The sequence below is a fragment of the Eucalyptus grandis genome, chromosome 6, assembly GCF_016545825.1.
Source record: "Eucalyptus grandis isolate ANBG69807.140 chromosome 6, ASM1654582v1, whole genome shotgun sequence".
NCBI classification, from domain to species: domain Eukaryota; kingdom Viridiplantae; phylum Streptophyta; class Magnoliopsida; order Myrtales; family Myrtaceae; genus Eucalyptus; species Eucalyptus grandis.
The window spans coordinates 4,624,530-4,645,369 of NC_052617.1; the positions used below are offsets into that span (position 1 = coordinate 4,624,530).

At 43.0% G+C, this 20,840-nt stretch overlaps 4 protein-coding genes and 1 long non-coding RNA gene across 10 annotated transcripts; 1 reads left to right on the top strand and 4 right to left on the bottom strand.

Moving 5' to 3' along the window:
- Positions 1-643: 643 nt before the first annotated feature.
- On the bottom strand, positions 644-2,610 carry LOC104448011 (dihydrofolate reductase). The gene is made up of 6 exons (XM_010061776.3): positions 2,213-2,610; positions 1,995-2,093; positions 1,659-1,700; positions 1,396-1,525; positions 1,091-1,192; positions 644-1,003 (listed from the first exon to the last, which is right to left on the bottom strand). The coding sequence occupies exons 1-6, from the start codon at positions 2,447-2,449 to the stop codon at positions 927-929; spliced, it is 687 nt and encodes a 228-aa protein (XP_010060078.2). The 5' UTR covers positions 2,450-2,610; the 3' UTR covers positions 644-926.
- A 2,840-nt stretch (positions 2,611-5,450) lies between these two features.
- Positions 5,451-8,187, bottom strand: LOC104448010. Of its 2 annotated transcripts, XR_005552327.1 has the most exons (5): positions 7,149-8,187; positions 6,964-7,057; positions 6,379-6,781; positions 6,091-6,169; positions 5,451-6,010 (listed from the first exon to the last, which is right to left on the bottom strand). It is a non-coding gene; the product is annotated as an uncharacterized LOC104448010 (long non-coding RNA). The 2 variants fall into 2 exon arrangements; XR_005552326.1 differs by having other exon boundaries at positions 5,451-6,169.
- A 478-nt stretch (positions 8,188-8,665) lies between these two features.
- LOC104448007 (bet1-like protein At4g14600) lies at positions 8,666-12,107 on the top strand. Its single transcript, XM_010061773.3, has 4 exons — positions 8,666-8,973; positions 9,103-9,226; positions 10,830-10,886; positions 11,711-12,107. Exons 1-4 carry the CDS (start codon positions 8,909-8,911, stop codon positions 11,870-11,872), a joined length of 408 nt encoding a protein of 135 aa, XP_010060075.1. The 5' UTR covers positions 8,666-8,908; the 3' UTR covers positions 11,873-12,107.
- A 37-nt stretch (positions 12,108-12,144) lies between these two features.
- On the bottom strand, positions 12,145-14,242 carry LOC104448009. Its single transcript, XM_010061774.3, has 2 exons — positions 13,160-14,242; positions 12,145-12,674 (listed from the first exon to the last, which is right to left on the bottom strand). The coding sequence occupies exons 1-2, from the start codon at positions 14,216-14,218 to the stop codon at positions 12,282-12,284; spliced, it is 1,452 nt and encodes a 483-aa protein (XP_010060076.3). The 5' UTR covers positions 14,219-14,242; the 3' UTR covers positions 12,145-12,281.
- A 776-nt stretch (positions 14,243-15,018) lies between these two features.
- Positions 15,019-19,825, bottom strand: LOC104448006 (serine/threonine-protein kinase PEPKR2). 5 transcript variants are annotated; one of them, XM_010061770.3, is made up of 4 exons: positions 19,732-19,825; positions 18,302-19,175; positions 16,283-16,579; positions 15,363-15,700 (listed from the first exon to the last, which is right to left on the bottom strand). In XM_010061770.3, the coding sequence occupies exons 2-4, from the start codon at positions 19,053-19,055 to the stop codon at positions 15,363-15,365; spliced, it is 1,389 nt and encodes a 462-aa protein (XP_010060072.1). In that variant the 5' UTR covers positions 19,056-19,175; positions 19,732-19,825. The 5 variants fall into 5 exon arrangements, with proteins under 5 accessions (XP_039171597.1, XP_010060072.1, XP_010060074.1 ...); XM_010061772.3 differs by having other exon boundaries at positions 18,302-19,179; positions 19,732-19,819; XM_010061769.3 differs by lacking the exon at positions 19,732-19,825 and adding an exon at positions 19,288-19,629.
- Between the last annotated feature and the right edge of the window lie 1,015 nt (positions 19,826-20,840).

Genomic DNA, 20,840 nt, shown 5'->3' on the forward strand with positions numbered 1-20,840 from the left:
AGTTAATCTCAATTAAGATCTGTAGTCCTTCCGTCCTATGCACACCGTGCAATTGCTAGAGTTGTGTGAATCTATGCGCTCTTAATTGTCAAGGCGATTCAAAGAAAAATAACCAAATGTAGCGATTTGAATGCAGATTTCGAGCAAGGAATATTAACGTAATTCACAATTGCAATAAAATTTCGTTGATCTCGTAATGACCTCAAGTGAACTTTCTTGTCTTCCCTAAATAACACAAGGGCTGGTGATTTTCGTAATAATCACTTTCTCCATGTCACCCTTTGAGAGGTCAAGGATTCGAACCTTTAGCCCCTTGCTTTTCGAGAAAAGATAAAGTCATCAAGATAATTGTCTCCCTAGGTAAAATTACTTTCGAAAAGTTTGTATTTGCATGCGCTCATGCATTCTTATCTCATTACGAGTTATTATTTAAGGAGCATTAACTTTTTAGTTAGACATAATACCCAAGCTATAAAAATCTACAAGAGTGGGATTAGTCTCTCATTAGTGCAGCTTCTTTTGTACTTGTTTCTTATATTCTAAAGCATTAAGTCTTGAAAATTTTCATCTTACAAAATCGAAGTAATGGAATATAATCCCCATTGAAACAGATAAGTAACGGCTACACTAGAAAATCAGCTCATGGAGAATTATAACTAGCATTACTCGCTCGGTCATTCAAGGTTCAGAACCTGAACGCCAAGACCGTATATCTGTCGAAATGCATACATGTAGTTTAGGCTCTGAAGTCTGAACCTAGATCCGACCTATCAAGCTATATTTGAATGTCAAACATACAGAACTTATGAAATGACCAAAGATTGGATCGTGAATAGAAAGCTGAAACTATAATGCATTCAAATAAAGCAAACAAGACTCTTATTAGGTCTCTAAAGAAACGCCCTATCGCCGAATGGGTGGTCGATCTAGTGTTCTTCATCCTCTGCCAAAACGTCCCGAATCCTGTCGAGGAACCTCTCTGCCGTTTCCAATCCCTTTTCATCTGAAGTAAGCAGGCACACACGTAATCGGTACAGTGAAAAAGAGAGAGACGGGAACAGTGACAGGAGAAGGAGGGGGTATGTGTTACCAAGCCTGGGAATGGTGTGGCCTTTGGGATGATGAACTACGATGGGATCCGCACACGACTCCAACAGTTCTAACCCATACGGCTTCAAAAAATCAGTCTCTCCTGCAGCAAGAAGCGGTTCAATCAATTACTAATCAGTAGTAGTCACAGAACGGTACATATTAAGTTGGATCGACCATCGTTTTCAATCGCGACCAGATCGACTTAAAAGCGCATTAATAAACGCATCGATTCCGTACCAGATGTCTAAAAGAATCCGGAGACGAAACCAAAGAAAAGAGACGAGACGGGCGGATGATTGGTACCTAAAAAGTGGAGGGACGGGCATTGGATGGGAGAAGCGTACGCGTTGTCAGCCACCGATGGAGACTTGAATTTGGCCCCCCCGATGATTATCAGGAGTTTGATCTTCGGCACCTTGGTCAGCGCCACTCCCTGCAGCCCACCACAATAAATAAATAAAATCAATTTCTGGGAATGTAATAGATTACTTCTTTTTTTCTTTTGGGTTTCCTTGTCTGAGAGAAGGAACAAGGAAAGAAGATTCCCGCAGGCAACATCGACCCACCTTCGCTTGTAGCCCCGGAAGCGCCGCCGACAGTATCGCCCCCTGCATTGTTCGTGCATTCGTCGTCGGTCAGAATTCACACGAAAGCAGAGATGCCAAAAGGGAGAAAAAGAAGGAGAGAGAAAACTGTTGCGTTGGGTCGACGCACGCGAGATATACAGGGCGAGAGACGGAGCCTGCGTGTTCTTTTTCGCTTCGCTATTCTGCGTTCGTTTATTTTGACTGATGGAGGTACAACGAACCGCGTACGCATCGAAATTAGAAATCCAACATCGTCAAGTTTCGGTTTTTAAGATGGTAAAACCCGTTCCGTTTTAGAGGGAGAATGGACGGCACCTGTGAGAAACCCAGGAGACCGTCGAAAGGTCCTTGCTTGATCATGACATCTTCGATGTAAGAGAGGCACTCGTCGAAGTTGGTGTATTCCGTGAACTCCTGCCGAGAAAAATAAACGAACTTTGAGGACCGTGTGATGATACGTAAAATTCGAAACAGAGAGACAGAGCGCGGATTCTGGAAACAGGGGAAAATGGAGGAGGAGGAGGAGGGGGGACCTTGTTGAACTGGAACCACTCGAAGTAGGGAGGGTCGAAGATGCCCTCGACGTCGGACTTGCCCTCCGCGGGGAAAGGGCCGTCGGGGAAGACGAGGTCGACGCGGCGGAGGACGGAGTCGGGCCACTTGAGGACCTGCTTCTTCAGGATCTCCCCGCTGGTCCGGAAGCCGTGGAGGCAGAGGATCCTGGGCCGCCGCTGCTGCTCCACCGCCGTCTCCTCTCCTTCGATGCCCATCTCTATATCTCTCTCGCTCTCGCTCTCAAGGTGGTGGCGTCGAACGTGAATTTAAAGGCGAAGGCCTGCCAGTTTTGAAGGGCGCCTTGACGAGCGAAGGGCTCTCTCTCTCTCTCTCTCTCTTCTCTCTCTTCCCCTGTCTCTGTCGATCTCCCGTTTTTTTTGTGGAGTGAGAATTGAAAGAAAGAGAAAGCGATTTGAGGATCCATGGCGTGCGGTCTGAGGTAATGGCAACTCCACGTGTGGGGACTTCATTCGCTCGAGTTATGAGGTAAATGGGCTTAGCCCGAAAATGGAGTTACCTTAATTTCTCCGAAGTTGACTTTTGGTCTATTTTGTCATCCTGAATCAAATTGTTCTTTTTGGCGCCAGTTCGAGTTCTAAAACCACTCGCTTCCTTTCTTGATAAACGACCCAAAAACAGATAATTTAGTCCATGCCGGCCATTGACATGCGGTCGTGGGAGCCTATGTGAACGCGTATCTACGTGAAAATGACTTCATTTTTGTCCCCGATACAACGCATCTTGCTTCATTGACAAAAATATTCCCCGTATAAACTAATCAAGGTCATGAATAGGTGATGGCTGCGTGCATAAGTTCATTAAAATCGAATCGACAATCGAATCAAGATTAATTTTTTGAGGTTCTGACATTCATATTACGACAGATAACTCATCAAATGTTTCAAGTAGATTAAAAAAACCTCGGGCACGTACACGCCACATGTAAAATTGACCGCCTGATATAATCACTTGGGATTTCCATCAAGTCAAGAGCAAATATATGATGACAACCCACCTCATTGGTGGTCACGTGATTTGCACTCAATTCTTCTTCCGGAAAGGAGCGAGTTCAAATCCTCGCGGTTGCTTGTGCGACTCACCCGCAGTCCGTAGAAGTGGGTCCCCTCGGGTAGTCCTAGATTTACGTTGCCAGTGTGCATGGTTCCCGTAAAAAAAAAAAAAAAATAAATAAATAAATATATGATGACAAATATGTCAATTTCAAGGAAGACTAGATTAGGATTTTTGTGAAAATCAAAATTTAGTTAAATTTAATGCTTAAAAAAGTGGGGGACTATGAATAATCTCATCTGGACACGTGTCCAACTAAGCTTTCTAGTGTTGATCGTCGGTGTTCTTAGTAATTTTCGCCCTACTTTAAATAAAAAAATCGGACAAAAGTATATAACTAATTATCTTCTATATTGGGGATAAAATTGCAAAAATAAATAAATATATATTGAGATGAGAAACGAAACTTTTTAAATTTAAGGGGTTGAAAATGCGGGCTGCATTTGACAATATTTCTCTTTTCAAGAATAGTTTTTTTTTTTCACCAACAAAAAAAAAAGAATAGTTTTTTTTTTTCATTTTTTAAAATCTATTCCCTAAAATAGTTTTTGGGTAAAAGAACATGTTTAATAATAGTACAAAATTTTTCAACAAAAAGAAAATTGCAAAAAATTCATATTCTCAAAATAAAAAAAGAACATAATTGCGTGTAGTACAACTTACAAACTTTTTTGTGATGTAAATTTTCTTTTAGTTTATAATAATTTGTTGAGATTTTTCTTGTTTTCATTTCTTTCTTTTTTCCTCTCTTCTTCTTCCTACTCTAGCTGGTCACTGAGTGATGGAGGGCAATGATTGGCAGTGACAAATGGGGAGTAACATACTGATTAAAAGAGGAGGAAAAAGAAAAGACATCAAAGAAAAGAAATAAAATGACTTATTCTAGAAATTGTTTTTAGAAACAAGTTGCAACATTTTTCCATTTATTGTTTCTATTCCAAATTCATTTTGTGACTACTTTTTATCAATAGAAAAATTAACTAATGTTTCCATATGAATTTATGTTTGTCTTTTATTTTGGAGAATAAAAGAACAGAATAATAGAAAAATAGAAACATAAGAAACCAAGCTGAAGTTTCTCATATCTTGACATATTTTGCTGTGGAAATGGGAGTAAGCATGGTCTAGGTGGGCAATTCTCACCTTGGAACTGGGAATTGCCCACTAAAAACCGACTCCAGAAAATTGGAATTGAGACCCACCCATTTGTTCTATGGAATCACCCTGAAATCAAACCTTCAGTCCAATTTGATTCTTAAGTGAGTCCATAGAACCAATCCCCAGTCCATACAAAGTTTTTTTAGCCTTATATTCGGGTTAAATTGCGAGTCATTGATTTTGATCAAGAATTGAAAACTATAGGACGGAATGAATAAACAATACTCGTTAACTAAAAACTTAATTTTTTTCAAAGGTCATGGTGTGGTCTTCTTAAGATTTCCCAACACCGAAAACATGTGGAAAATTAGGCTCCACGACCTCCACAAAAGTTAAAACATTAATCGCTTAATCTATCTTTTTTCAAGGTCAACTTAATTTTATTATGGGAATGATTAAGGAGAGACCTAATTATACTCTTAAACGAGCCGTTGGCTCTTATAGACATCTCTAATCGGTTCCCTCATTCCTTTATGTTTATTTATCTTATTTTGATTGAGAGAGTAAGTAAATGGATTATTAGCATAAAAAGAAGAAGGTATAGGGTTAATTCCATTATGCATCCAAGAAACAAAATTAGTTAATAATTATTTAGATGGAATTTCAATTTAGATGGAATTTCTTTATATATATATATATATATATTTGATGTTTGATGTAAGTGAGTGGATGGATGGTTCATTGTCTAGAATCAGAAATTGGATCAATATTCACCAGTTCCACCAAATTGAAACTGGGATTTGGACCTGTTCCCATAGGAACCACTAGTTTCAATCCGGTCTAGTACCATTCCGGGTGATCTCTTCGGTTTCTAGATCTTTTGCACACCCCGTTGCTTCTCTTTTTGCCATCCTATGCCTATATGCTCTGCAGCATCAAACCCGACAGTGTCTTCCACAATAGAAGCAATCTCCTCTTCCTAGAAATGTTTAAAAATTGGAACAAATGTTCAACATGTGCCTAATGACAAATTGGGCATACCCTTCAACATTATCTTTTTGTGTGCAGGGGACTAAAGCCAAGAGACTTATGACAAATTGCTCGATCAGTCATTAACCATGCAAGACACTATCCGATGCCATCATAGGAAAAATGCTGAGACATGACTAGAATCGCCTCTGACTTGGATAGTGAAAGCCAATTTAACACTCGACTAGAACATCAAATTCAACTGAATAAGACACTAACCAGCATGTTCCTCAATAATTGCTGTTAAAAAGCTAATAAACAAAAAAAAAATACAATTTATATCCTCAGGAGAAAATAATCATACTTCTCAAAGATTCAAGAAAAAGAGCGAACTTTTGCTTGAAAGATAATAAATATCCACGGACTTATATCCTCTAGGGAAACATAACCTCAAATTTCAAACAAGGGATCAAAACAGCCTCTCTAACTAAGACATTAGTCCTGTCACATATATTACCTTGGCAGGCTTTGTTCCCCAGGCTCTGAACTGACTGCCGTGTGACGCCATTCCGAATCGGGCCAGCGGATGGGGAGTAGTTGAGCACGGCCAGACCGAGAGGGGTTGTGGCAGTGGTGTTCTGGCCAACAATGTCGCTCGTAATCAAGTAATTTCTCAACGGATCTTGACTGGCTTTGATCTTGACAGAGTATGTCTTACCCGAGTAGATGATCAGGCTTTGGTTCACAAATGGCTCTACATAGTGCCCATCCGCTTCTACAACAGTAAGGTTGTGACCCTGCAAATCAAAGATTGAGGTCCTAAGTAAATAAAAAATGAAGGGTCGCTTCATCTTGCAAATCTATCTCAGAAATTTCTTCAATCTAATAGTCTTTAAAAACATCGAAAAAGCCCAAAGTATATGATCCCGAAGTGGAAACTTCATTATAGAAAGCGAGGAAATAAAAAAACCAGAGGAACAATTTTTAGGTTGTAATCAAAGTATACCTTAATCTGAAAGCTGAGAGTACAATGAGTGGTCACACTCAAAATATCGAGGTGATACGTTTTACCAAGGATGACCCTCCAGTGCAAATTTTCAGGATTGATGGCATTACGAGCCGTCCTGGGAATCAGCAGGGACTGCAATCCAAGCAACAAAAAGAGAACGAAACGAAGGCGACAAACGAGCAAAACTGTTGTTTAAGTTCTTCATAATTGAGGCAATCAAATTAAATTAATCACCTCAGGCTCTGTCGCCAAATCATAATAGCAGTACCGGTCATTGAGGATGATGCTCTTGTGATTATCTTGAGCGAATGGCTTGGCCATGCCCTACGGAGGCAAAACATCGATCAACCCATGCAGTCCAGGCTCCAGCCACCGTTTGCATTGTGTAATAGGAGTCGTACTGAGATTTTCCAAGATGCAATGAAGCATATAAGTATAAATGACATCCCTTTGCGAGATAAGAAATCAAATGCCTGCCGGGCATATTCATCAAATGAGGTGGAAACAGCTTGAACCGCGCACAAATTTCAGAAAAAGCTCACACAAACATGGTATCGGATGATCATGATACTTAGGGCTCACCTGATGCACGATGAAAACATAGGTGAAAGTTTTTCCGGGGCAAAATGGGCCTTGGAACGACATCCCCTGTTCCATCGCTCCCTAGACTTTGAATCTGCAATTCAATCCAATCCGAACTCATTGTCGCATGAACTTCTCATTACAATCTTCATCAAACACAGTTTCGATGGGTTTCGCTACCATACCTGTTGGGTGTTGTGCCAATGGATCGCGACATTCTCGCTCAACCTGTTGGTAGCTCTGACGAAAACTGTCTCCCTGATGAGCCTGGATGGTCGGGCTGGGGTGCCGTCCATTGATGGTGATAACCTGCTCCTTGTAGGAGCCTATCATATCTTGCTTCACTTCCCAGTCGTAGAAAAGCCCTCGAGCCCCCGCCATCAATGCGAAAAGCCATGGAAGCAAATATTAATCCAGATAGCCATCTCTCGCGCTCACCGGAACCCAAGCTGCGCACGAAAGATTGAAACTTTGATAGGAACAGACGAGATTTCGTGCGCGGTCGCTGTCGTACCAGCAGAAGAGGAAGACGAAGAACAAGAATCTGGCTTCCCTACTGGACAAAAGCCTGGATCTGGCACTGACCCCGTGGGCCGTTCTCCAAAAAGCAGGACAGAAAAAGGACGTTAACACCGACTATTTTTTTCCCCACGAACCCATCGGTGTCGAGGCCGGACTTGATGACGCGAGCATGAATTTGGAGACCCGGGCCGAACGAGACGGCCGCGGCGGCGCACGTCTGCAAGAGGGAGCCGTAGAGGGCGGGCTTATTCCTCACGCCGGAAGGGTCCGTGGCGTTCAGGAGCCGGAACGCGTCGAGGAGCGCCCGCGATCTGCAGAGCCGGACGATTTGGGAAGCGCTGTCGAATGAGAAGCTTCTGGTGCCGCCGAGGGCGGCGAGAGAGGGTGGGGAGCTGCCATGGCTTCTCGAGAAGAGCTTCCCGAAACGCGAGGAACCGAAATCCTCTCGACCCAGAAACCGGTTCGCATCAACCCGGGCGTCAGCCGCAGTCAAACAACATCGTTCGATTCGAAAGAAAACATGGTTTGAATCGAATCAACCGCTCGTGAACGACCGAGAAGCATCATTCGACCCACGTTTTCGAAGTAGCGTCCGGACATTCCTCTGGTTCCGTTCCATTTCGCGCGCGACTTCTCCGAAGACAGACTGGTCGTGCCGTACGCTGTTTGCTCGCAGCGGGGAATGTGGATGCAGTGCTCCCGGGAGATCCGGGTCTTTCGACCCGATCCGTATGAGCAGGAGCTAGCACGTGACCTCCGTGTGATTCATACACGATCAGATATATATATCTGTCCCATTGGATCAGGCCACCTCAACCGAGTCGTTTTTCTGCGAACGGTCCGAGCCCGCGTCGCGCCACCTCTCGATCTCTCTCCTCATTCTCTCCCTAGGGTTCGATTCCATTCCATTCGGTCCTGCCTCGCGAGTCAGCTCGATTTCATTCCCTAATTAACAATATAATTTTATTATTATATGTGATTTATAAATTTTTAATTTATTCAATGTCATCTATAAACTCGATATAAAATAAGTTTTCGAGCTATATAAAAAAAGTCCAATGTTATCTTTAAATTCAAGGATGATATCGGAAAATTTATGTCCTCATCCCAAAAGAGTTAAAAAATCCCAACCCGATTGCCGGGGCCCACCGCCCCGTTAAACTTCGCGATCATCTCTCTCTCTCCATATCTCTTCTTTTCGCTCTTCGTATTGTTGCAGAAGCTCGTCCGTCCCATTGGATCAGCCACCTCAACCGAATCGTTTTTCTGCGAACGATCCGAGCCCGCGTCGGCGCCATCTCTCGATCTCTCTCCCTCTCGCCGCCGTGCCGATTCCGGCGTCGGCGATCCAGCGCCTCGTTCTCTCGCTAGGGTTCCGGTTCCATTCCGTTCGGTCCCGCCTCGGGAGTCCCAGTCCCCTTTCATGGCCGGCAACTACCACCGTGGCGGCCCGTTGTACGGCGGCGCCTCCGCCCCCTACCGATCCCAGTATTTCCTCTCCCCCCTCTCGCCCCCGTCTTTCGCCTGGATCTTCGCCGTCGCGTTCTTGGGAAGTTTTCTGTTCTTGCTTCTGATCGTTGGTTCTGCGTTTGGTGCTTTTTTCTTTCGTTTGAAAAGGGAGGGGCTCAGCACGAGACCCGCGGGCGGCTCCGATGAAGTCCAGTTGCGGATCGACCCGATGCATGGGGAATTGGATGACGAGATCACCGGCCTCCGCAAGCAAGTTCGCCAATTGAGAAACGTACGATCTCTTTTCTTTTCCCTCCGTCCTAATTTTTGAGCTGTTTTGGGGTGGAATTTTGGTTGCTGCGATCTCGGCTCTAATCACTGGTCTCTGCAAGCGAGTTCGGCAATTGATGGTTTATTGCCGAATTGCTTCCTGGGCAAAGTAGTTAAGTCGAGGTGGCCCTTTTTCATGATCCTTAGGGATGCTAGAATGCGAAAATTTAGCAAAGTAATGTCAATTCTTTGCTCGAAACGAATTCTTTTTTTTGAAAAGGGCCTAAATTTACAAACTTCAGCTCATTTTAGGTGGTAATTGGATTAATAAATTTAGGCTATTTAAGAAATTCTGTTATCTTAATTTCTAGGAAGTGATGCTTTCTCTACCTATGCTGGGTTTGATGAAGGGTAATGACTTTTGTCCTGAATCCTGACGAGCGTTGCTGCATCGATATTATATACGGTTTACTAAAATCTCTTTGAGGGAATCATCAGGGAAGAGATTAGTGCTCGTGGATAGTAAATAATAGACTTCCCCGCTTCAGTGCAATGACTATTTCGTTTTTCTGGAAGGGCTTGCTGTTGCCTAGAAACCTTTGCTGTTACTAGGTTACCGTATTTTCTGGGGAAAAAAGTGGTTTAGCTTCATGGTTATAGTAATAAAATTAGAATAAGCAGGTGGAGGGTCATATCCATCATATCATATTGATGTTGGTATTCTTCGAAATTCTACTTTCTACATTGTGAGACATGCTTTGCTCAGGCTTAAGCAGTTTTTTAAGTTTGCACTTCCGTTTGTCTTTGACCACATTTAGCGAGAGAAGGCTTTGTTAAGGTGGATGTTGTTCCACCTCTGTTTGTCAATAGTTTACTGGACCATAGTGGTATTTTTTATTTATTTATTTATTTTGGGTTGAGTAATAATCTGTTTGATTAAGCGATGATTTGATAAGAACGTTTTGACCCTCATTTATAAGACATTGTTTCTTGGGGTGAACTTCATCCTATTTGCTCTGGGCTCTCTACAGCTTGGGAAAGAGGTTGCGGGAATTTAGTATTTGAAAATTTCATTCTGATTTATATAAATTAAGGCTGAAGATGTAGATGACAAACTTGACTTTTGACAAACCATTTTTGGGGACATCATTACCTTGTAAGGTATTAGGATAGTGTTAGAACCACTCACAGAGAGAAGGAAATGCTTGCATTGATCCTGTGCAACGAGCTCATGCAAAAAGGTTTGGTTTGGCTGGTGAATTGATTTCAGATGATGATGGTGATATTTGTTATTTGCGCCTCCTCATGAATATCTTGAGTTCTAGCCATTTATTGTTTCTAGTGTAAACTTCTGATGCTGGCCATTTTGCTGGGATAGCATGTTGAAAACAAAGAATAAGAGCATGGTGGTAGGGAACCTATGTTAAGCTATTCTCCGAGTTTGAAGGAAAAGAGACTTAGTTGTTATGACATGTGTGTGTTAGAACAATGTGTGTTTCCTCCCTTCTACATAGTGCATATGATCCTGAACTTTAGTGGATCACCTCTTTGTGGCAGACATGCTACTGAATTTTGTGTATAGATGTTTCACTATTTGCTTTCTCAGCTCTTCACTCTTGGTGCAGGTTGCACAAGATATAGAGACAGAAGCAAAATTTCAGAATGATCTGCTCAATCAGCTGGTATGTGCGCCTACTTCTTAGCCCTCTGAATTTCTCTTTGCTTTTACTTGCAATGTGTCGAGCCTTACTAGTCAAGAATGAAAATGGTCTATAAATCATGGCTTATAAAGCTGGAAACAGTAAGTCAATTGGAGAGCTAGTAGATTTCTTTGCTTTGACAAAGGATGTTGAACTAGTTATGGTTGTATTATCCACCTACATTTTCAAGTTTAAGTTTCATTTATGGTCATGAGGTGTAGCTCCATTCCCAAACCTTCTTGATGTCTGCCTTTTCTCTTCTGAAGACATGTTCATTTTAGGAGCCTAATAATGGGATTGTAGTCTTTTATCATTGAAATTTGTTGATTAGCTTAACTGCAGCTTTTCAAAGTGTACTTGTTGCTCTTCGATTATTTTCTACCTTGTTCAGAAAATGGGGAAAAATAATGCGTGGGAATCCCATCCTCGTCCATGAGATTGATCTCTTCGAATATGGAGTGAGAACGAGAGGGTTTTTAGTGGAAAAATTTGGCCTTTTTCCCAGTAAACATAACTGATGTAATACCTTACACCATTAAAATGATCAAGGCATGCAATGCTGATTTTGTGTCTGAGGTCTCTGATGGTGAATAACATGACGATATCTGCTGTGTCTTGTAGTTTATGCTTTTAGCAATTAAGACAAAAGAATATCGAATTGGACTGTTTGTGATCTTTTTAACTGCACAGTTTGATCTGTTCACTAAAATGAAAGACTGGATTAGTAATTTGTATGTTACCAACTTGCCAACTACTTGATGGCACATTGTCAGTTCCCCAAGAGAATCTAAATTATTTTATTGCAGCAAATGACGCTGATCAAAGCACAAGCAGGTGTTAAGAACAATGTGCGGAGGCTGAACAAGAGCATAGTTCAATATGGTTCAAGTAATGTCGTCCATGTTGTGGCTTTTGCATTGGTTTGCTTCTTCTTTGTCTACCTATGGTCAAAACTTTCCAGAAGATGAGGAGTGCTTTTCTACTGCGGGGCTAGTGGCGATGAGCTGCTGATTTACGGCTGGAGGCGTTTGCTAGGACAATATTCGATTGTCTATCCACAGCTTCACTGTAAATTTTTTTTTTTCTAGAAAAATTATGCTACATGAGATTTGTATGATAGTGACAGATTTTTCTCATTTGAAGAGAACTCACAGATGCTTACCACCTATACTTGAGATGGCAAAAGTGCATGTTTATTGCTTCCTTTTACATGATAGTATGTGTTCATATTCTCTTACAATGGGAACTCTGCCCGTTGACCTTTTGCTGAAAAAGACACCATCAAACTTCCCTCCTCGAGAGAGAGAGAGAGAGAGAGAGAGATCTAAGGGGAGGAGTGCCGGTAAACTTTTTACTGGGGAATGACAAATCACGACCCTAGCAGACGCAGGTGGTTCTCTTAGGCTGCAAACGCTTCTTGGCTTCTTCCAGTTTGCTTTCTCTGACTCGGCTGAGGACGTCTCTCGTCCACTCGGCAAAGAATGTTTCATTGTGCCCCACCTGGCCATCTTTGTAGAATAAGAAGCAATCGAGATCCTGGTGAGGGTTGGGGCAATCTTTAGTCCCCAGCGGTTCCCAGTATGTGCCCTCGTGTATCATGCCACACAGCTCAGCCGTCCAACGGTGGGCATGTCGGCCAATGCCTGCGAGCTCTAACCATCCTCTGGGGAAGAATTCCATCACCCTACTGCCCGGCTCCATGAAGAGCATGTTTGTCAGCTGTGCGCCATGTGGGGTCGCCACGATGTCCGTGTAAGTCATCACTCGCACCTGAAAGATTAAGGAACATATGTATGAGCACGTATAGAACACTTATTAGGAAGTTGATGGCAGCATACGCGCCAATGCCTGGTTTGGAGTTTTAAAACTGAGGACGCAAGTTCAATTGATCATAAAGATCAACCAGCAATTCGGTACTGATGAACTCTTTTGAATTACTCTAGAAGATAGCAGTCGCTCTGAAGCCTCGATATTTTGTTAGGATTTCCCATCTTCCGAAGCTCTTGATGACCTCATCCACATGTCTATTCTGAAATTGCGACTTTCCACCCTAAATCTCAGCTCGTAGTCAGCCTTCATGGGGATTGGAGAACTTAAATAGCCTAATAAATCAACTGTCGCCGACCATGACGTGATCTTCGACATTGTTTAATATGGTCTACAGTACAAACTGTAGCGTCGAACCAGGAAAGCCCAATAAAATAAGAGAGAAGAAGAGAAGCAGCAGGTTCACGAACATGGTGCAGAGAACAAACCTGGTCGCAGAAGCTCAGATCTTCGGACTGAACAACGCTCAGGGCGCATCCGTCCACCCTCTCACATTCCCTAGTGAACACGTTAACCACGGCCGAGGCGTTCTTGAACGACCTCGAGCCTCTTCTCATGAGTAAAGTCATGTTCACGACCGGTTCCCCTCTCTCGTTCACCTCGTTGCCTTTACTACTTGTGTTGATCCCGCAAAACTCTCTTGCCTTACATCTCAGCTGCTCAGAAACTTGCACCCTCTTCTTCTTCCCCATGTTCTCAATATTGTGCCTCATCACAACTGCCCTCTCAAAACAATACGGTCCGTCCCCTCCTCCCCTGAAGACTTCAACGGCGACATCTCCGTAGGTTGCTCGCATGAGGTTCTGAGCCCAAGCCCCCATCTTGCTCCTGAGCTCACCCCAATGGAACAGTACCCACCTTGTTGGCTTCAAGCATTGGTTCTTCTTTGACCACCCAACAAAAGGTGCCACTGCGTATAACCCGTGCCACAGATTCAGGTAGTCATAGTAGGTGTCTGATACAAAGCTCAGGCCCTCCAAGAGAGTGGCTGATTCTGGAAGGCTCTCAGGCCATGCCAAAGCATAAGAGTTTTTGCTGCCATCTTTGCTATCCCGCCCCTTGATGCATAAGATTCTTCCCTTGGATCCTTGGGAAGGGAAATAGAGGTGCTCTGCTTCGTTCTCTTCGACAGTGTCGCTTAAGGAGCTCATGAACCAAGTATTCCCAGACATGGCAGCTTCCATGTCGGCATATCTCAGGTCCTTGAGAGGGAGGAAAGTGACTGACTCCCGGAGCTTGGCTGTTAGATTGCCGAGTCTATCGGAACAACTGTGGTCCGTGGTGGAGTCAATCGTGATCGCCGTCCATTTCTGGAAGAATTCCCAAGAAGTAGAACCGGAAGGCGTGGAAAATGTGAAAGATTGGATGCGGAAGAGAAGGAGAACTAGAAGCGGAGTCAAGGTGAATAAGATGACGAGCGTAGGCGACTGACAGGAGCAACCCTTGGGGCGTTTGGTTGGTACTTTTGAGTGCTTCTCAAGGTCCATGGAGAGAGAGAGAGAGAGAGAGAGAGGGAGGAGGGGGAGGGGGGTTGCTTCTTAAGCTTCTTGACAGGCCTAAGAGAGAGATTCGACCAGGAAGAATTATATAAGCTTTCTTGAAAGTCTAGCCTTGACAATATCACATGCATGCGTCAATACTTTAAATACGTGGGCTCTAGTGCCGTCCCTCGAAAGGCAATCCGCTTCCGCAGGAAGAGGCCGAGCTTGCTAACATGCAAGGCAGAAGCAGGACAGTGTCATAAATTCTGGGAGCCTCTACGGAGATCGTGGTTTGACCTCCAACAAAATAATAAAATTTCCCTTCCCAAGCCGACCGATTCAATATAGATCCTCGAAAACTGTCTACTCCAGTCTCTATTACTTAACCCAAAGGTGGAGTACCCAAGCAAATTTCTGTCAAGGCTCGATCTTACTTCTGAGATCTGTGCCTGGATATATTATATTCAAATAGAAGCTAGAGCAGTACGTGGGTGATCTTTTAAATGAGAGACCAAAAGTTTAATACGAGTAGGAACTGGTACTTTGAGTTAGTGTAAGTCCCTATCCACCGTCAGGTGGAAAAACTCAACCAGATTTAACACTTCTCTTGCACCAGGTACATCCACCCTAGATGGCAAGAGGGACACAATCCCCTGTCACCATCCGAGCTGAACCATCGTTAAAACAGAAACAGAAGCAGAAGCCGGTGCATATGCCCACATGAACCATGTAGATGATGTTAGAATTAAATGGATGCCCGACGACGGGTTGAAAGAGCCCTACTTAGAGACATAAAAAACACGACCTTCAGAGGCAGCAGTCCTTTTTTCTTCCTGAGGTAAGGAGCAAGCTGGCTTGGGAGGGAAAATCACAGTACTCAATAAACTATTTACATTCTCTGTACAATGATTCCATCAGTTCACATGGTTAGTGTTTCAGACCATTATTGAAATGCATAAAAGAATAAAAGTTACTTAGCATATTTTCAGGATCCAGAGCCAACTATTCCAATTCCACCGAAATCAGCTGGTTATTGTCATCACTTGCTCCAGGGAGATTACGCCAGACGCAGATGGAACGAAGACGGAACTTATTCCCAACTTAAAAGCAATGGAGATGACCATGTTGATGTCATTAGTCGGTCAGCAGATCAGAAAGCTTTACAGAGTGTATTAGACCTTATGTTAGAGGAGCACTGTTGCTCTATTGGGCCTGTGGGACTACACAGCCTGCTCCTCTTTGGCTCTGAAATCCTAACTTGTGAGATAGCAACTGAAAGGGCATCCACAAAACAACATTCATCAAACTCCTCAGGCTCGCAGCTCAGACTAGAGGGTGATGGAAGTCTTGAGCCTCTATTGGAAGAACCAGAGCATACTCTGCTTCCACATTGCTCAAGGCCAGGTGCAGCAGACACTTGTACAGAGGAAGCTGCCACTTGGTTCTTTAGTTTTGAGCGCTCGGTGTAGAACAAGATCCAAGAATGCCCTGAAACAACATTAGCAGTCATCTTAACCAATGCAACTGAGAAGAACACAACTTCGGAGCGCAACTTTACATTAAACTAGCTCAGAAGGCAAAATTAAAAGTCACGGCAACAAGCAGATAAATACTTTGACTAAAACAAGCCAACAAAACATAAAATGCAGTTGAAAGTGAAGAAGACCGATAAAACGTCACCTTCCTTAATTAATGGTCCAAAAATAGAATGGCGGGATACCAGTTAGCAAGCTGGCATTTTTTCAGCATGGAACTTGAATTTTTGGTGCAATTGCCCGAAAAACTACTGACTTGAACCTTAGCCCAAGTGTTATATTTGATGCTACATATAGTCAGAGAACTATGAAAACCATGGATACCACAAGCAGCAGTGACCAAAGCAAACAATTTCGGCAATAGACAAACCAAAGCCATGAGCCATTTTTTCGCTCGGAGAGATACAGATACCACAAGATAGTCGGTTCAATAAATGTTTGCAAGTGGGGCATAAAATTTTTCATCTAAACAACAATCGGCAAATCCATCAGTTCAAATTGAAAAAGAAAATAGAAAACAGCATCAAGAACTTACTTAATACTTCCTCTGCAGTTATCCTAGCGGAAACATCTCTTGTCAGCATTCTTGCAATTAGATCACGAGCAGGTGTGGACACAGACTGCCATATGCCTGACTGAAAATCAAGCTTCACACTTTTGATTGCCTCAAAGACTTCTTCTAGTGAGTCACCTTGAAAGGGAAGAGCGCCCAGCAAGAGTGCATATAGCAGGACACCCGCGCTCCATATATCAACTTTCTCAGAATAATTCCCCATCAGAACTTCTGGAGCAACATAAGCGGGACTTCCTGCCAAACCTGTTAAGCTCTGACCTGTTATGCGGCATGTGTAAATATTAGCACAAGACTAAGTCTTGACATGGAAAACTCTAAGTATCAATATGACTTGAGATCTTGACTGATGATTAGAAACTGATCCCTAACTTAACTTGGCATCCACACATATTACAGATTACTTGAAAAAATTCATGGAAAAAGGAGAGAATTGAGGGTAACTATTCAGCTACGAAAAGGAAAAGCAACGACCATCATACGTAACCTGTGGAGGAACCATGTCAGTAGAGATGGTTCTCCACAATAATCAATCTCCGAGAATAGCCCATTTTCATGTAAGATGCATCAAAACTTTTGAATATTGATCTTGAGATCTAGAAAGAGACAGAAAGCTCCCTGACTTTGCTTAGTATCCACATAATGGCAGAGATGATATTAAAAAAAGAAGAAGCCAAAAGACAGAATTAAGGATAACAATATGTATGAGAAGGAGATATAATATGCATAGCACATAAACTGAGGGGGAACTATTCCAGAACTAATTTCAAAAACATATATTTTCACTTAAGTTGCACTTAAGATAGTTTGTGTAAGAAAGATAACTGAGAGCATTCAACACATCACCTTACAAGGAACTCAGCTCAATTACAACAACATTGAAGGTGTCTTGAATTGAAACACTGACAAGTAGAAAACCAACCCATGCATCTACGGCCTATACAAAGATTGGATCCACAGTCTTCTTCAGGAACAAATAACCAATAATAATCAGGGAAAGATTTATGTGTCGGGATGTGAGGGTTCTTGACCCGGCTCATTTTTCTAGAGTTATAATAACATACTTAAAGTTTTAGAATTTTTTTAAATAATAATCCATTTTTTTAGCCTTGAAATTGAGTTCTGTCCCCATTAAAATTTCCAAAAGAACACAATAAGTCATTATTGCAAGTGATTTGCCCCCACGAAATGGATAAAGTTCATTAAACCATCTTAAAACGATTATAGATAAACAAAGAATTACATGATATGAATTTTTACCAGGCTTTCTAACGGTAAAATAATGCTTTTTGTAGATAATATTTGCCCTCACTAAGACGAAATTGTAGACCCGTCCCTGCCCAAAGAAGGAAGGAAGGAAGGAAGGAGAAGAAGGAGAAGAAGAAGAAGACGAAGAAGAAGAACTCCCTACCACATTCCCACTACAATTGTTACTGGATTCCCTTGCTGAGCACAGATGAAGTGAAAGTTCGCATTAATACATACTCTATCAATTATTATTTTTCTAATAGTCATCGCTATTTTTCATTCCCATAGATACCCCACCTTATCAGACGGAAAAAGAAAAAAATTGAGGCTCAATATTGATACTATAATCTCCAGGTACGCAACCAATAATTTTTGTCCTTCTGTTACTTATGTAGTTAAGTGCAGCTTGCTACAGGGTAAGTATCTCTGAGTTTTATTGTGCAAATATGTTCTCTCTTTTCAAGAAAGGTGATGACTGGGACAATACATCGGTTCCATAACCTCAACCATCAAGAAGGGCCACCAAAACTCCTTCCTAAAGAAAACGAAACGCAAAAGGAATCATATGCACTCCACTATGATCTTCTGATGCTTCGAAGTGTATCATATATTGCACTCTTCAAGACTAAGATTAAAGAGTTCGCTAAAGAAATTCGTGAAGGAAGCCACTGACAAGAAAAAAAATTGTAAGACTGAAGTCTATGAGCAAGCAAAATTTCATCAATGAAACCATACCAGAAGAGAATCTCATGGCTAGTCCAAAATCTGCAAGCTTCAACTTTCCTGAGGGTGTAAGCAGGATATTTTCGGGCTTGATATCTCTGTGAGCGACACCCATTTCATGACAATATTTGATGACAACCATCACCTCCTTGAATATATTTGCAGCCCGCTGCTCTAAAAAAGGACCTTCCTTCACCATCTGATCAATCAAACGTCCCCCAGAGCATAACTCCATCACCAGGTGAAAAGATTCTGGCTCCTCATACACTGCCTTCAACGTTACAACCCCCGGATCTCCCGATAAATGCTGCATTATCTCCACTTCCCGGTGAACTAAATCCTCCCCTTTCTTCAAAGTCTTACAGGCAAATTCCACACCAGTGATCTTAGACCTACAGAGCCAAACAGAACCAAATTTTCCTTGGCCAATTGAGTCACCTGAAATGTAATCATCCTCAATCTTTTTCTTCCGACCCATTCGGGTAGCAACGTCTATACATCCTATCTTCCTCTTTAAACCTCTCCCAGGAGCAACCAAGGACGAGCTGCCGCAAGGCGGAGCTGTGGCGATGCCCGCCAGCCTACTTTTACAGGAAGCAACAGGTTCAGTGCCCGCATCTTCTTTGCACCTCTTCTTCAGCCTCGTATAACCTTCCAACGAATAATGAGACCTCAGATTCGACGACTGCAAATCATGGACAGATCTCGAAAGTTCCGGCAGCTGAGTAGACTCATCAGCTTCACTCCCTTTCCTCTTTTTCCTCATCAATACTGCCTAAAAAGGAGCAGTAAATACTACCCGAAAAAGTGCAACATATCAATCTGATTTTCAGGAGAATCGGCAAATCAAGCAATCGAGATCAGCGCTACACTCCTCCATCCGATCCTAGCTTCAAGAAAAGAACACCCCCATCAGAAAGTTGCACTCAATCAGTCAGCGAAACAACATTAACATCGCTAAGAGACAATCGAAACGGAAACAAGAGAAAAAAGAAAACCTTTTCACTATACTTCCCAATCCGATCCCAGTTCCAAGAAGAGAACACCCCATCAGAAAGTCCCACTCGATCAGTCCGCAAAAACAGCACTAAGGTCGCTAAGAGACAATCGAAACGGAAACAAAAAGAAAAAAGAAAACCCTTTTCACTTCTCTAGTGACCCGGTCGTCAAAACGCTTCAGACACGAACTCCCCCACCACATAGAACACCAACTCAAAATGAAAAAAAAAACGGCTGCTTTCGCACACAAAACCAACGCCGACGCATTTCTCCCCAAACGCCGACTTCCCAACAGCCGGCCACCCACAGCACAGATCAAACCGAAACTGCACGCCCCACCCACTCACCCAATCAGCAAGCTTTCCCCAACAACGGAAAACCCATCAAACGGAGAAGCGCATCGAAGACCGGCGCAGGAGAGAGGTGAGAAAAGAAGAACCCACCTCTCACCCGTGCCGGACGAGCGCATGACGACCCCATCGACGGAACCAAATCGCAATGAGAACGAAAAGCGGAGCCGGTAGCGGCGTCTCGGAATCGGCGAGCGATCGGAGGAGGGCCCGGCGCGGACGGGGGAGGGGGGGAGGGGAAACCCTAGAAATCCCGGGCCGGAGGAAACTCCGATCGGGAGGCTCCGGCGAACGGTCGGGGCGTCGGGTGGGATTTCGCTCGACAAAGATTGACTGGGGAGAAGAGAGAGAGAGAGAATGGTGGTGCGCTCGTGTCGAGACGAGGGGTTTTCTTCTCTTCACTCCTTCCTTCCTTCGGATTTTGGCGCAACGCGAGCCAGGCCGACGTGTCCCGGGCCTTTCGGGCGACGGTCTCGGGTCCGACCCGAATACCCGTTTCCTGCGCAGAAATTGCGTTCTTTTTTTTGTTTGTTTATTTGGCGGATTTGCGCTTTCCACATTTCGATTTGGGATATTTTTGAGGAAGATCTGTGGATGGTGGGGATGATGACGACGACTTCAGAAGAAACCAAACCGGGACGGAAGGGAAAAAGGCATTGAAAATTCAAAAGAGATTGGTGGGGGAGAGAGAGAGAGAGAGAGAGGTTGCAAGTGGAATTCTCACTCAACAGCCATTAGAGAGATTCTCTTTCGCTTGGAAGTATATAGACATTTTTCGATTAATTGAGGCGGCACGTCTTCATGGGGAAAAAGAGGAAAAAGAACACTAATTTAAGATGGCATGAGTCGTTTATTTAGTAGTATGGAATTTATATACCCTAATATTTTTCCAGTCGCCTAATTATGTCTCCCCAACTATTTATGTATAGAGAAGCTCGTGGACAGCACACGCTGCATGCTTGCATGGAGCGATATTATAATGTGACAGATGGAGAGGGTTTGTAGTTATAAAAGGAAGATAGATGAAGTTGATGGTTACTTAATATAAGATTAGAGTAGTTGTTTCTTTTCTAATTGTTTTGAGGAGGTGGATGAAGTTGGTAAAAGTGGATGGAATTAGTTTTGGTTTTTATATCGTTCTTAAAATTTTATTTTGTAGTTATAGATTAGATTGGATGGAGGGTCGTGATAGCAACTTAGAA

Excerpts from the sequence above, each read along its gene's own strand:
- LOC104448011 (XM_010061776.3), bottom strand. The coding sequence starts at position 2,449 with ATGGGCATCGAAGGAGAGGAGACGGCGGTGGAGCAGCAGCGGCGGCCC. Across the intron at positions 1,701-1,994 it reads GTCTCCTGGGTTTCTCACAG|GGGGCGATACTGTCGGCGGC; the intron begins GTGCCGTCCATT and ends CGAACAATGCAG. Across the intron at positions 1,526-1,658 it reads TTCCGGGGCTACAAGCGAAG|GGAGTGGCGCTGACCAAGGT; the intron begins GTGGGTCGATGT and ends GGTGGGCTGCAG.
- LOC104448007 (XM_010061773.3), top strand. The coding sequence starts at position 8,909 with ATGGCCGGCAACTACCACCGTGGCGGCCCGTTGTACGGCGGCGCCTCC. Across the intron at positions 9,227-10,829 it reads AAGTTCGCCAATTGAGAAAC|GTTGCACAAGATATAGAGAC; the intron begins GTACGATCTCTT and ends CTCTTGGTGCAG. Across the intron at positions 10,887-11,710 it reads ATGATCTGCTCAATCAGCTG|CAAATGACGCTGATCAAAGC; the intron begins GTATGTGCGCCT and ends ATTTTATTGCAG.
- LOC104448009 (XM_010061774.3), bottom strand. The coding sequence starts at position 14,218 with ATGGACCTTGAGAAGCACTCAAAAGTACCAACCAAACGCCCCAAGGGT. Across the intron at positions 12,675-13,159 it reads ATCTGAGCTTCTGCGACCAG|GTGCGAGTGATGACTTACAC; the intron begins GTTTGTTCTCTG and ends TTAATCTTTCAG.
- LOC104448006 (XM_039315663.1), bottom strand. The coding sequence starts at position 19,055 with ATGAGGAAAAAGAGGAAAGGGAGTGAAGCTGATGAGTCTACTCAGCTG. Across the intron at positions 16,580-18,301 it reads AGCCATGAGATTCTCTTCTG|GTCAGAGCTTAACAGGTTTG; the intron begins GTATGGTTTCAT and ends GCCGCATAACAG. Across the intron at positions 15,701-16,282 it reads AACTGCAGAGGAAGTATTAA|GGCATTCTTGGATCTTGTTC; the intron begins GTAAGTTCTTGA and ends ATGTTGTTTCAG.